The 12,971-nt window shown below is 37.2% G+C and overlaps 1 protein-coding gene across 2 annotated transcripts in view; it reads left to right on the top strand.

The window, feature by feature from the left end:
- PTPRB (protein tyrosine phosphatase receptor type B) overlaps positions 1 to 12,971 on the top strand; it is a 106,984-nt gene that overhangs the window by 48,802 nt on the left and 45,211 nt on the right. For both annotated transcript variants that reach the window (XM_069489819.1, XM_069489820.1), the window contains 3 exons: positions 238 to 498; positions 5,143 to 5,409; positions 9,310 to 9,573. In XM_069489819.1, the coding sequence (XP_069345920.1) occupies positions 238 to 498; positions 5,143 to 5,409; positions 9,310 to 9,573 (792 nt within the window). The remainder of the gene's footprint in view (positions 1 to 237; positions 499 to 5,142; positions 5,410 to 9,309; positions 9,574 to 12,971) is intronic.

Below are 12,971 nucleotides of genomic sequence, written 5' to 3'. Positions count from 1 at the left end.
GATACATGACACCTTCCAGTAAGGTATTTTCCAATAGTATTCTTTTGGGTCCTTATTTCTGGTTATGGTACATGAACAAAATTTTTTTGTGACAAGCTTTTTTGTTTTAACCTTCATAAGCACTGATAAATGTTGAATTGGAACACTCTTGAGGATGGAAGAGGAGAGCCCTCGAAAGAATACTCGGTGAGTGTGTCTGAGTCCATCAGTGACCCACGTCTCCATTGCTTTCCTCAGTTCCCCTGGCTGTCCCCCAGCTCCGTGTCAAGCATGCCAATGAAACCTCACTGAGCATCATGTGGCAGACCCCGGTAACAGAATGGGAGAAATACACCATTTCACTAGCTGACAGAGACCTCTTACCCATCCACAAGCCGCTCTCCAAAGATGCCAAAGAATTCACTTTTACCGAGCTGGTGCCTGGACGAAAATACAAGGCTACAGTCACCACTATTAGTGGAGACTTAAAAAATTCCTCTTCTGTAAAAGGCAGAACAGGTAATAATGTGTATGCATTTTAGATTTTAAAGTGTTCTGTCTGCTGAATTATTTAACATGCAATTTACAAATATTCATTAAATGCCTATTATGTCCTGGGCATGGTTTTATGGGTTCTTTCTATTGTGTTTGTTTTCTATTTTACTAATTTCAGCTATCTTTATTAGTTCCTTCTTTTTACTTTGCTTGGGTTTATTTGGCTAAACTTGAAACAGAGTAAAGAACAACCCTTCCAAGGAGTTTTGCTGCCAAGGAGAGCAGAGAAATAGGACAGCATCTAGAAGAGGAAGTACGGTTGAAAGGAGGATTGCTTTTTAAGGATAAAAGAAATAAGAGCATATTTTATGCTGATGGGAATGATCTAGAATACTGGGGAATGGTGATGATGTAAAGAGAGGGAAGAATTACCACAGTTATTCTTTGAGTCGGTGAGAGGTATTTGGATCTAGAGCACACGTGAAGGAACTGGCTTTAGGAAGGAGCACAGGTTATCGCACTTGAATGTCAGTTAGGAAGGAGGATATGGGTGAGATGCCAGGAGGTAGGTGGATGTATTGGTGGGCAGTCGTCTTCTAATTGCTCTCATTTTCTCAGTGAAATAGGAAGCAAAGATTCCTTTCTTCAATTTATATACTATTGTTGTCTTGTATTTTATTTCTCTCTCCTTTTTTAGCCCCACAAAAAAATGGAATTATTGTTTTATACAGTCAACATCTATTTAGATGTACCTACCAATTTACCATCTTTTCCCCCATTACTTTCCTTCATCCTGGAGAACACTCTTCAAATTTCTTTCCTGGAAGTTTCTAGGAACAAACCCTCTCCAATTTTGCTTTTTCTGGGCATGTTTTTATTTATATTTAGAGACAGAGACTCACTATGTTGCCCAGGCTGGCCTCAAATTCCTGGGTTCAAGTGATCCTCCTGCCTCAGCCTCCCGAGTAGCTAGGACTACAGGCACATGCCCCCATGCCTAGCTGGAAATGTCTTTATAAAGCTTTTAGTCTTGCAAGATGTTTTCCTTGGGTTTCAATTCTACATTGGAAGTTATTTTCTCTCAGCACATTGAAGATATTATTCTAGTTTTCCTGGCATTTATTGTTGCTGTTGAAATTTCAGCTGTCAGCCTAATTTTTATTTCTCTCTGAGTAATTTGTCTGCTTACTATAACTACTGTTAAGATCCATTCTTTGTCTGTGGTGTTCAGTTGTTTCACAATAATGATCTAGATGTAGGTGTCTTTTTGTTTATCCTGCTTGAGATTCATTGGGATTTCCCTACTTTCAGATTAGTACCTTTCAATAATCCTGCAAATTCTCAGCTTTTAACTCTCCAATATTGACTCTTTTTTTTTTTTTTCCTTTCTATTTTTAGTAGAGATGGGTTCTCACTCTTGCTCAGGCTGGTCTCAAACTCCTGACCTCAAACGATCCTCCCTCCTCGGCCACCCAGAGTGCTGGGATTACAGCCATAAACCACTGTGCCTAGCTCCAATATCACCTCTTGCCTCTTCTCCATTTCCCCTGTCTCCTTCTGGTATTCTAGAACACATACATACACATGTGTATATATTTCACACTTTTCATGTATTTGCTGTCTGGACTGCAGTCTTGATAATTTCCTCATCTTTTTGTTTTAGTTCATTAATTCTTTCTTTGGCTCTGTCTAATATATTTCTAAATCTACCCATTGAGTTTTAACTTTTAATTGTTACATATTTCCCTTTTAAACATTCTTTGGCTCTCTTTCAAATCTATGTTATGCTCTGCTACTATTTAGTTATATTTCCATTCTCCTCTTTTATAGCTATATGCAAATTAACAATGTTTATTTTCCATTATAAATCTGATAATTACAATATATGAAATCTTCAGGAGTTAGATCCTTTTGTCTATTGATTTTCCTGACTTTTGCTTATAATGCCTTATTTCCTTAAATGTTTGTGATTTCTTTTACTGTAAGCTCATATTCCCTAGAATTTTATTCTGTGGGAATTCTTTGAGGCCTTGTTTGAAGGTGCATTTCAGAAAGAATTTTTCATTTGATTCTTTCAGGTACACAGGACTACTATCAAACTAGACCTACTTTAATTTAAATTATCTAAATTATCAACCTAAGGTTTTTATGATCACTCAGGTTTTATGAATTCTGATTGCAAACACATAGAAGCTATCTTAAGATTATGAATGCTCAGAGGAAATTTTTTTCTCCACTCACTACTAAAGAGGCTAGGGTGATATGGGGAGTAGAGAGGGAATATTTATTTAATTTACACTTAGAATGTACCCTTTTAGGATCCAGTGTCATGCAGGGTCACCTGTGAGCTTCTTCAGTCTATAAAAGTCGTACACTTTACCTCCTCTCTCTGAGATCCTGCAATACTATAAAATCGAAGCTTAAATTTATGTTTGAAAGATGCTGTCAAGACAACAGTTTGCTTCAGTGATCCAGTTACCTCTTTAGCACCTCTTTTTTGGCCTCTGAGAATTCCTTACATTCTTGACAACTTACTGATTCATTTACATTTTTACATTTTATTCAACATGTGTAGTTGTGTTTATTGGAGGGATTTTCTTGGTATCTAGCTCATCATACTGCCAGAGTGGAAGTCCAAGGCATTGTTTTAGACCTATGATCGTTTTCATCATCCCTACCACCCATATTGCTGGATCATACGGTAAGTGTATGTTTAACTTTGTAAGAAACTGTCAAGCTGTTTTCCAAAGTGGTTGTAAAATTTTACATTCCCACCAATATAAGAGATTTCCATTTTCTCTACATCCTCAGCAGTATGGTGTTGTCAGTTTGTTTGTTTTATAATTTAGCTACTCTAATTGCTGTGGTCTCTCATGTGGCTTTAATTTGCCTTTTCCTAATGTCTAATGGTCTTGAGAATCCTTTCAAATGCTTATTTCCATACATTTATCTTCTTTGGAGTGGTTTGTGTTCAAATATCCTGCCCATTTTTAAAATAGGGTTGTTTGTTTTCTTATCATTAAGTTTGAGAGTTCTTTCTTCTACAGACAAGTCCTTTGTCCAAAATGTGTGAGGAAAATGTTTTCTCTTAGTCTGTGGCTTGTCTTTTCACTATATTGTTAGTGTATTTTGCTGGTCATGGCTTTGTAATTCTGATGTCCAATTTATCAATTTTTTTCTTTCATAGATTATGCTATTGGTGTCATATCTAAAAAATCTTTGCCTAACACAAAGTCACAAAGATTTTCTCCTAGAAGTTTTATAGCTTTAGGTTTTAAATGTTGGTCTGTAATCCATTTTGAGTTAATTTTTATATATGGTATAAAATATGAGTCAAGGTTTATTTCTTTGCACATAGATATCTAATAATTTCAGCCCTATTTCTTGAAAAGACTATCCTTTCTCAACTAAATTGCCTTTACATCTCTAAAAAATCAACTGGCTATACATTTGTTGGTCTATTTCTGGGTTCTCAATTCTTTTCCATCAATCTGTGTGTCTGTATCCTTTGCCAGGATTACAGTGACCTGATTATTGTAGCTTTTTAGTAAAATCAGATAATGTTAGTCCTCCAACTTTGTTCTTTTTCAAAATTGTTTTAGCCATTGTAGATGCTTTGCTTCCCATATAAAGTTTAGAATTACAATCCTAAATTTCTAAATTTAGAATTTAGAATCCTAAATCTTCTGATCCATGTATAGTAGCATTTTTTAATGAATATGTTGTATCTTAACCCAGAAGTCAGGGAACTTTAAGAAGAGGAGTGCCAAGTTTCCAATCTCTTTGATTATCATAATTCAGGAAAGAGGCACAAAGAAGAATATATGTTGACCAAGTACCAACTTCAAGATTTGTGTATAAGATTTGTAAAAGGATAGGTTGGAAGTCACAATCATTGCTAATCAAGAAAAGGGCACAGGCTTAAGAGTCAGACAGATCTTTGGACCCCAGGTTGACTATTTGTTAGCACTATGATACAGGCTAAATTACTTACATTTTTTGATCTTTGGTTTCTTCATTAAAAAAGGGAAAAATGAAATCAGCTTTATTGTTTTGAATAAGTATCAAATAATATAACTTCTATAAAGCATTCCGCCCATAACTGCCACTTAGTAGGCATTCAATAGTTATCCTTATCATTACTATTATTTTATATATGACAATATAATTTATATTATTATAGCATTTTCATGTATAATAATAATGGTCCTTTTTAGAATGTGCCCATAAAGAACTAACCAGTTTGCCAGACCATAAGCTAATTATCAGATTGAAGGAACTTCCCAATACCACTCCATAACAACCATAAACAACATAAATGTTCTCATGGGGTAAAGACAGAGAAAATCATATTATCTTCAAAAACAACAGCCTTATTATTTAAAATTTAAATTCAAAACTACTGATTAACGATGCATCATCTCATCCTTGGATCCTAAATAATTTTGATTTGATTTCCCATATAAGCAGCTTTTTCAAAGTAGTAGAGCCTCTGTAGGGGAGTAGTTCTCCATATGCCACAGGAAATAGAACTGAGAGTCTATAGAGACAACAAAAAAATTATTTTGGGCACTTTCAAGTCTGTCTCCATTTTTTGACTCATTTTTCTTACACTTCCTTAGGGTGACTAAGTGTCATTTGTTTTGTCTTCTGTCTACTGTGTTTTAGTGCCTGCCCAAGTTACTGGCTTGCATGTGGCCAACCAAGGGATGACCAGCAGTCTGTTTACTAACTGGACCCAGGCACTGGGAGATGTAGAATTTTACCAAGTCTTACTGATCCACGAAAACGTGGTCATCAAAAATGAAAGTGTTCCCAGTGAGACCAGCAGGTACAGCTTCCACTCCCTCAAATCGGGCAGCCTCTACTCGGTGGTGGTGACAACAGTGAGTGGAGGGATCTCTTCTCGACAAGTGGTGGTGGAGGGACGAACAGGTAAGAAGTGGAGATGTGTGTATCTATGACTTACAGAAACCTGAGTACCTAGGTCCCCCAAACAGAGCATTCTAGAATTTTTTTTTTTAAATAGCCTAAAAACAAACTCACCTCTGGCCTTCCTAAAAGCTAAGTTTCAATACCCTCCAGAAAGTACATGGAATGGATATTGGGTGATGAATGAGGGCAGGAGAGAATAAATTCTGAATTTTCTAAAATCTCTAATAAACATGTCAGAACTCCTAGGAAAACCTTGGCAAAGACATGATAGTCACTTGATGCCTAAGCTTATCCTCTCATTCAGTTGATTACCTTTGAAATGTTTATGTCCCAGTTAAGGTAAACAAGTAATGAGATTTGAAAAACAAAACAAAACTCTCAAAGTATCTTTCACTCTCTTTCATATTCTTGCCTTTCAAGACATAGAAAGAAAATGATTCCCAATTTATGTGGTTAAAAGTTGAGGTAATATAATTCTCAAATCACATATGCCTTCATAAGCAACCTTAAACAAGTGCTTGATATTATCTGCCAGCTAAACAATGTTCCTTGACCTTAAGAGCTCCCTGTCAAATAGGGCAGAAAGCTAAGTAAGCAAATGTCATTATGGTAATGTGTGTCAGAGAGCCATAGCACCAAAGAAGGAACTGTAATTTTCTTCATAATGCAATGAAAGAGCACAAAATTAAAATATATATTACATATAAAATTTATGTTCCAATTTCTTAGAAAGAAAAAAAATTACATAAACCCAATAGAAGCTTTGATATTTATTAGTGAACTCAGAGTCAGGTCGGTAACCTTGCCTACATAATTTTATAAAATTATTCTAAGTTGGATTTCAGGCTTCTCCTACATCTCCAACGCTCAGATTCTGAATATCAGCTGCAGGCATCATAAATGTATCTCTTTCCAATATCATGAGTCTCACCTACTTAATAAGCCCAAGGAACATTAATTTCATTAACTCTCCCAGAAGAGCAACTAAGTCACTGAAAAGATGTTTCATAGTCCTGGTAGAAATTCACTGATGTATGCCCATTTCCCTCATTCTATGGCAGCTCACACTGTCATCTGCGACTTTCTTCCTGATACCTTCTTTCTTCTCTTTCAATGGGTTCTTGGCACCATCCACCAATGTCGCATTGCTGAGGATGGGGGTGATGAAAATCTTAGCTTGGAAATCAGGAAGGCCAGATTCTGGTCCTAGTTCTTACATTCATTTATTTCTCTAAGCCTCCAATTTTTAATGCATGTGTGGTAATTCACTCCTACCCTGCGTGTCAGAGTAGAGAAGGAGAAATAACAAGAAAGTTGAGGAGAGGAGTTCAGGAGGACTTTGCATTCATTTTCCAGTGAGTTGTAGTTATATCAGTCAAGTTAAACTGACTTATTTCCTGCTTACACAACTTTACAATATGGGTATTCCTGATTGGATGACTGGATTGGTTGGTTTTTCTGCAAGCAGCAATTCAGGGAACCTGTCTCCTATCATCTATGGCTCTTCCTTCCTCTAGGTCCTCAGAGCTCTCTCCATTTCTCTAGAGAATGGAGGGGTGTGGTGCAGATGACCAAACCTGGAAGTAGAATCATCACTTCCACCAACATTCCTCTGGCCAGAACTCAGTTACGTGGCTACACCTAACTGCAGGGAAGCCTGAGAAATACAGTCTAGCTTTGTGTCAGGAGGAAAGGAAATGGTTGGTGAACAACTAGTCATATTTTGGTAATGTGTATCAGAGAGCCATAGCACCAAAGAAGGAAATGTAATTGTCAACATAATGCAATGAAAGAACACAAAATTAAAATATATATTATATATAAAATTCTCATTTTAAAATATATCAAGGGCTGTCCAACGTATTGTGGTAAACCAACATAGTAAAGTGTATGATATCACTTGAAATGAGTGGCCACTTGAAATAAATGGAACTTGTAATTATTTTTATACCTTTATTTTAATTATAACAGAGGTATCAGTATTCGACCTGTATTATATAATAGAAGTATTCAAAAAAGGGGCAAGAAATTCTTTGAAGGATTATCATAAAGTTATGAGGAGCACACAAAATATGAATACATATAAGCATGAGTTATTGTACTCAAACATATTAAGAGTGCATATTATCATGAGAAAGGAGAGGAATGGGATACTACTGTAGCAGTACAACAACTAGGGATTTTGAAAGGTACCCAGATTGGTAAATTTGGTACACAGTAAATTGTAAATATTTCAGTGGCTGAGGACTTTATAATCATTACTATCTTCTCAAATTGCTGAAATATTGGGCAATACTGAAATAATTTTGAAAGACTTTCTTTTATTTTACTTATGTTTCCACAGAGTAGAAACATATATAACTAAACCCTCCCAGCCTAGATAAGGTGGCAGAATATTTAAAATTGAAGCTATCAGATATGCTTAACAAATCTAATTCTAATCTGAAAAAATGCTCATTCTAAAAGAAAAACAAACCAATTTTGTACCTATTTTTCTTAAATGTGTGAATCATACTTTTGGGAAAACTCAGGATCATTGTATCTTTTCTAGTAAAATGTAGGAAGTTGTAAGTATTTCCGGCAGTTTTAAAAAACAAGCAGAAAAAGTTGCTTTTGAGATCAACCAAAGGACATATAGATGGATGGAGGGAGGGAGGGAGGGAGGGAGGAAGGAAGGGAAGGGAATATACTCATACATAAATCTTATTGCTAAAAGTTCAACTTTATATCTAAAAAATGTCCATATATGTGGATCAGCATTTGTTCAGCTGAGTGCTGTTCATAATTTTTGGTGATGAGTAAGTGCTTTTAAGTGTGAGGGAGACTCTGGAGCTTAACTCACAAAGTCAGAGCATATTAGATTAGAAGGATTCTCATTAGTCATCTAGCCAAATTCTATCCATTACATGTGATGTACTAATATTGACAATTGTATGAAAATATTTAGCTAAGTTAATCAACTAAGGATGAAAACAGTACTTTAGTTCATATCTACTTGGCATTTTCTTCCTTTATTCACTAATGGCAGTACTATTTACTAGGCACTTATTTCTGAAATGTGGTACAACTTAGACTCAATACTACAATACTAATTTGCTAACTATACTTCTAGCCAGGGAACTTCTTAAAGGCATCCATGCCCTTTCCATTTTTGCATACCTGGCAAAGAGTAGCTTCTCAGTAAATATTTGTGGCACTAAACCCCAACTGACACAAGGAAATGGTTATCCTTGACATCAGAAAGGCCGTTATCACCATAACAGCTCTCTCTGCCCACAGTTGGTCCAGTTTCCAGACTGCTTGCTTCCAGGATAGGGTTTTAAGAGTTATTTCTTGCCACTAGAGGGCAGGAAATGCTTTGCAAAGGGAAAACACAGTCAGTCCCTCCAGTTGTGTTAGCTATCAGCCTCCCCAGGAATAAACTGCATGAAGATTGAAGCTATCCGAAAGTCTAAGCTAAAGTCTAAGATCTTTAGAAAAGCTTTCACATTCTTCACCTTCCCGTCAACCATCTTTGCTTTATTGGTGAGTTTGGTTCGAGTTGATTCATTTGGATTGTTATGTTTGTTCCCTTTCCTGCCAGGACCCTCCTGACACATTCTCGTAAAACTGCGTCCACTGAAGGTACTTTACAAACAGCAACCCCATAAAAACGCAGTAGCGGCATCCCTGTATTTATGAGGCATCCATCCTCAAGGCCCCCTGACGTTTTTATTTTGGTTAGCCTTCTGGTGTAAAAGCATTCAGCTTCCAGAAGCTAAAGTGAAATCCTCACACTTCTTTGACCTCTTACGTAATCAGATTAGATCTCCTGAGTCCACAGTTTTTGTTGGCCACACTAGATGACTCAAACTTTTGACTGCATCTCTTTTTAAAATTTCTCCCCTTTGAAAATCACAGTCCCTTCCAGCGTGAGCGGAGTGACGGTGAACAATTCGGGTCGCAGCGACTTCCTCAGCGTCTCCTGGCTGCCGGCGCCGGGCGACGTGGACAGCTACGTGGCGACGCTCTCTCATGACAGCAGGGTGGTCCAGTCCCTCACCATTGCCAAGTCTGTCAGCGAATGTTCCTTCAGCTCCCTCACCCCAGGCCGCCTCTACAACGTGACCATAAGTACAAGGAGCGGCAAGTATGAAAACCATTCCTTCAGCCAAGAGCGGACAGGTAAAGACGCGTGAGGGTGCAGGGCCCCGTAAGAACCAATGAGCACGCGACTCGCGACAGCCCAGGGCTGTAAACATTCTGCAGGGACAGGGCGGGAGGCAGCTGAGATCACAGAACTCTTATGGAGTCTTCATATTTTGACCCGAGAAACTCTTTATGTGAGCAGATGTTACCTTTGGAGTAAGAATAACGTAGCTTTTGTGGCCCAAATTCATATTATGTGCAAATAGTGTAAAAACGTATTTCTGTTTAGGGAGCACTTTTTGCTTACTAGTGCCTGGCTTTCCATATGTGAGCTAACTAACCCTTGTAAACTCTTGAGTGAGGTAGTCATTGTTATTATTCCAGATCAGGGAGGTTAGGTAACTTGTCCAACTGTTTACCTTGTGAAACAGCCAGTAAGTTTCAGATCTTGGATTTAAACCCAGCTCTAAGTGACTCCAGAGCCTATGAAGCTCTCTGTCCTGAAATCCTTCCTGAAATATCTGTTAGTCAAGATCACTATTCATCCTTTTTGACACAAGTTGAAAATGGGAGCCTTTATAGTTCTGGGACTAGGGAGCAAAAATCTTAGCAAAGGAAGTGAACCTGAGGTCTGCAATGTGCTGGAAAGAACTAAATTTAGACAGTTACCATATTCCCAGTGTATTTATGCTTTCGGGGGTTTACATCTGAGATTTCTGCTTAAGATTGGCATTAATAGGTTGTCAAATCTTTCCTACTGAGCTATGGATTGAGTTTTGCATTTAAAAATGTTAGTTTTTCCAGGAGGATCTGGGACAATTGACATCACCCTAATACCTAGCACAGGCCCTGGGGCCTATCAGGCTCTCAAATATTTGGTGAATGAATAATCGGAAATCACTTAGATAAAGGGTTTTTACCTAGTGGTCTATGGGCGGACTTCAGGAATGTAGTGACCCTGGAAATTGTCCATGAAGTTTTTGAGAATAGGAAAGGCATGTGCATTTCTTTGAAAAGAGAGAATCCAAGGCTTTTAGCACATTCTCATTGTTTCTGTGACTCCAAAATGGTTAAGAATCGCTTATGATGGCTTGCATTGTTACAGAATGCTAGCATTGAAAGGATCCTTAGAATGTTCTAACCTCATCTCCTCATTTGGAGACAAAGTCCCAGAGAGCGTGTGGCTTCTCCAAGGCTGCATGACTGACCAGCAGCAGAACTCAGCCTAGTTCCCTTGCTATGCCTATTATATCACGCTATATCTGAGAGTACTAATCAAGGACATAAAGAGATTATCCATACCGTCAGATAAGTTAAAGTCTAATTATACTGATAATCACACCAATGATTTAGCTCTGAAAAGCAGACTTCCAATTACTAAGCAGTCTTATGTCAGTGTCTCATAATGATGATCAACGTGGAGCCCCCAAATCACCAGAAATTAAAGGGTATGTCATCCAACTACTAACCTCTTGCTTCCCATCAATGCCACTTCTTGAACATTTCCTATCCATGTGACTTTAATATTGCCAGGCCTTTTGCTAAAATTATTTTTAAATGCAAGACAAGTGAGCCTTTATTTAATGCATCCTCTTGACTTTTACCAGCATCAACTTGGATTTGGTGCATGACTAACCGGAGCAAGTCATTGCCCCTGACGAATGAGTTTAACTGGAGATTCATGTCTGAGTTGTTGTCCAGTTGATTTTGGCTGATTATCTTAATGCCCTTTTCCTTTTCTGATGCTCTTGTTCTTCATTTTGGGTGAAATACCAATATTTCTAATTCTGTATCGCATCATCCCACCATGTAGCAAGGCAGGTCTCACAAATTACCCCCAGTCCACCTGGAGAGCCCCTTATTGACTTAGCATGGTATTAAGCCTAGTTTTTCTTCCTGTAATAGTTGCTTTGCCTTCAGGAAATTGCTTGGATGATTGACCTTTCTTAGCCCATGCATACACTGTCACTTCATAATTTCCTCTCCTTAACTCTGCAACAACTACATTTGAGCAACACTGTAATTGGTTTCAGGTCAATATCCTGAAGAAAGGATACCTGTCTTTTCTCCATTATCTGTGGTGAGCTATATTCCAAAAACTAATCAGTAAATATAATCCAACAAAAGATGCTGATACAACTTGTAGGTATGAGAAGCATTGTAAAAAAAAAAAAAAAAATGTAGTTTATATCATCCTAGCACTCAGGGAGGCCAAGGAGGGAGGATCTCTTGAGGTCAGGAGTTCGAGATCAGCCTGAGCCCTGAGCAAGAGCGAGACCCTGTCTGTACTAAAATTAGAAAAAATTAGCCTGGCGTGATGGCACACACCTGTAGTCCCAGCTACTTAGGAGGCTGAGGGAGGAGGATTACTTGAGCCCAGGAGTTTGACGTTTCTGTGAGCTAGGCTGACACCATGGCACTCTAGCCTGGGAGACAGAGTGAGACTCTGTCTTAAAAAAAAAAAAAAAAGTAGCTTAAATGCAAAAATACTGAAATTTCTGAGCTGTTTCATGATTTGGGGGGAAAGTAGAAGAAAAGAGTAGGACACAAGCTTGGCATGTGGTTAGAGCAGAAATCCTTTAACATATACCAAACACAGAGGGAAGCCATACAGCCTAGAGTACTTGATAGTATCAGAACAGAAATTTAGTACCCTAGATTGAGTTCCTGCCTCTTTTCAATGTTCCTCCTCATTAATATTTATAATGTTCAGTTATAGTCAAACAGTAATGAATCTAAGGCCTATTATTGAATTAAAATTCAGCATCAAGTAAAAACTAGAATCTCCTTACTATCATGTTCTAAATCTAGAATTGCCTTATTTTACAGTGTTCCTGGTAACATGCATTTATTTATTTATTGGTTGAGAAGGAAACCATGGATACACAGGATTGTTTGTTTCTTTGTATATTTATTGGGAAGAACCTCAGGTATACAAAATTAGATTAATTATAATTCTTGGTTCAGGAAACCATGCATCAATTGCTACTTTTATATTTTTAGTATCTGGTTAGTAATTTTTAATAATTTAACATGTACATGGGAAACCACTACCTAAAATAAAAACTAGGACCTTAACAATAATCTACATCAAATCATGTGGTTCCCACCTCACTAATCCATGCCAGAGTAACAAACATCTTGACTCCTATGTTTATATCTCCCAAGCTTTCCATCTTGCATAGTTTTATTGCATCTATATATAGACTTAAAATTATAGGTCTTTAAAATTTTAGTTCCTTTAACATTATTTTTTAAAAAAGGTATTTTTAATGCAATATATAATCTTTTGGGGATTGAAATTTTTCACTTATTATATTGATAAGTTTCATTCATATTTTGTGTTTTGATGTTAAGGGCAAAAAAAATCTATATTTTTATGTTTTGAGTTAAGAAGAAGAAATTAATTATAGTATTTCACTGTGTTCATTATC

The sequence above is a fragment of the Eulemur rufifrons genome, chromosome 16, assembly GCF_041146395.1.
Source record: "Eulemur rufifrons isolate Redbay chromosome 16, OSU_ERuf_1, whole genome shotgun sequence".
Taxonomy (NCBI): Eukaryota; Metazoa; Chordata; class Mammalia; order Primates; family Lemuridae; genus Eulemur; species Eulemur rufifrons.
Note: the sequence above shows the minus strand (reverse complement) of the source record. Positions and strands in the feature narration are given on the sequence as shown.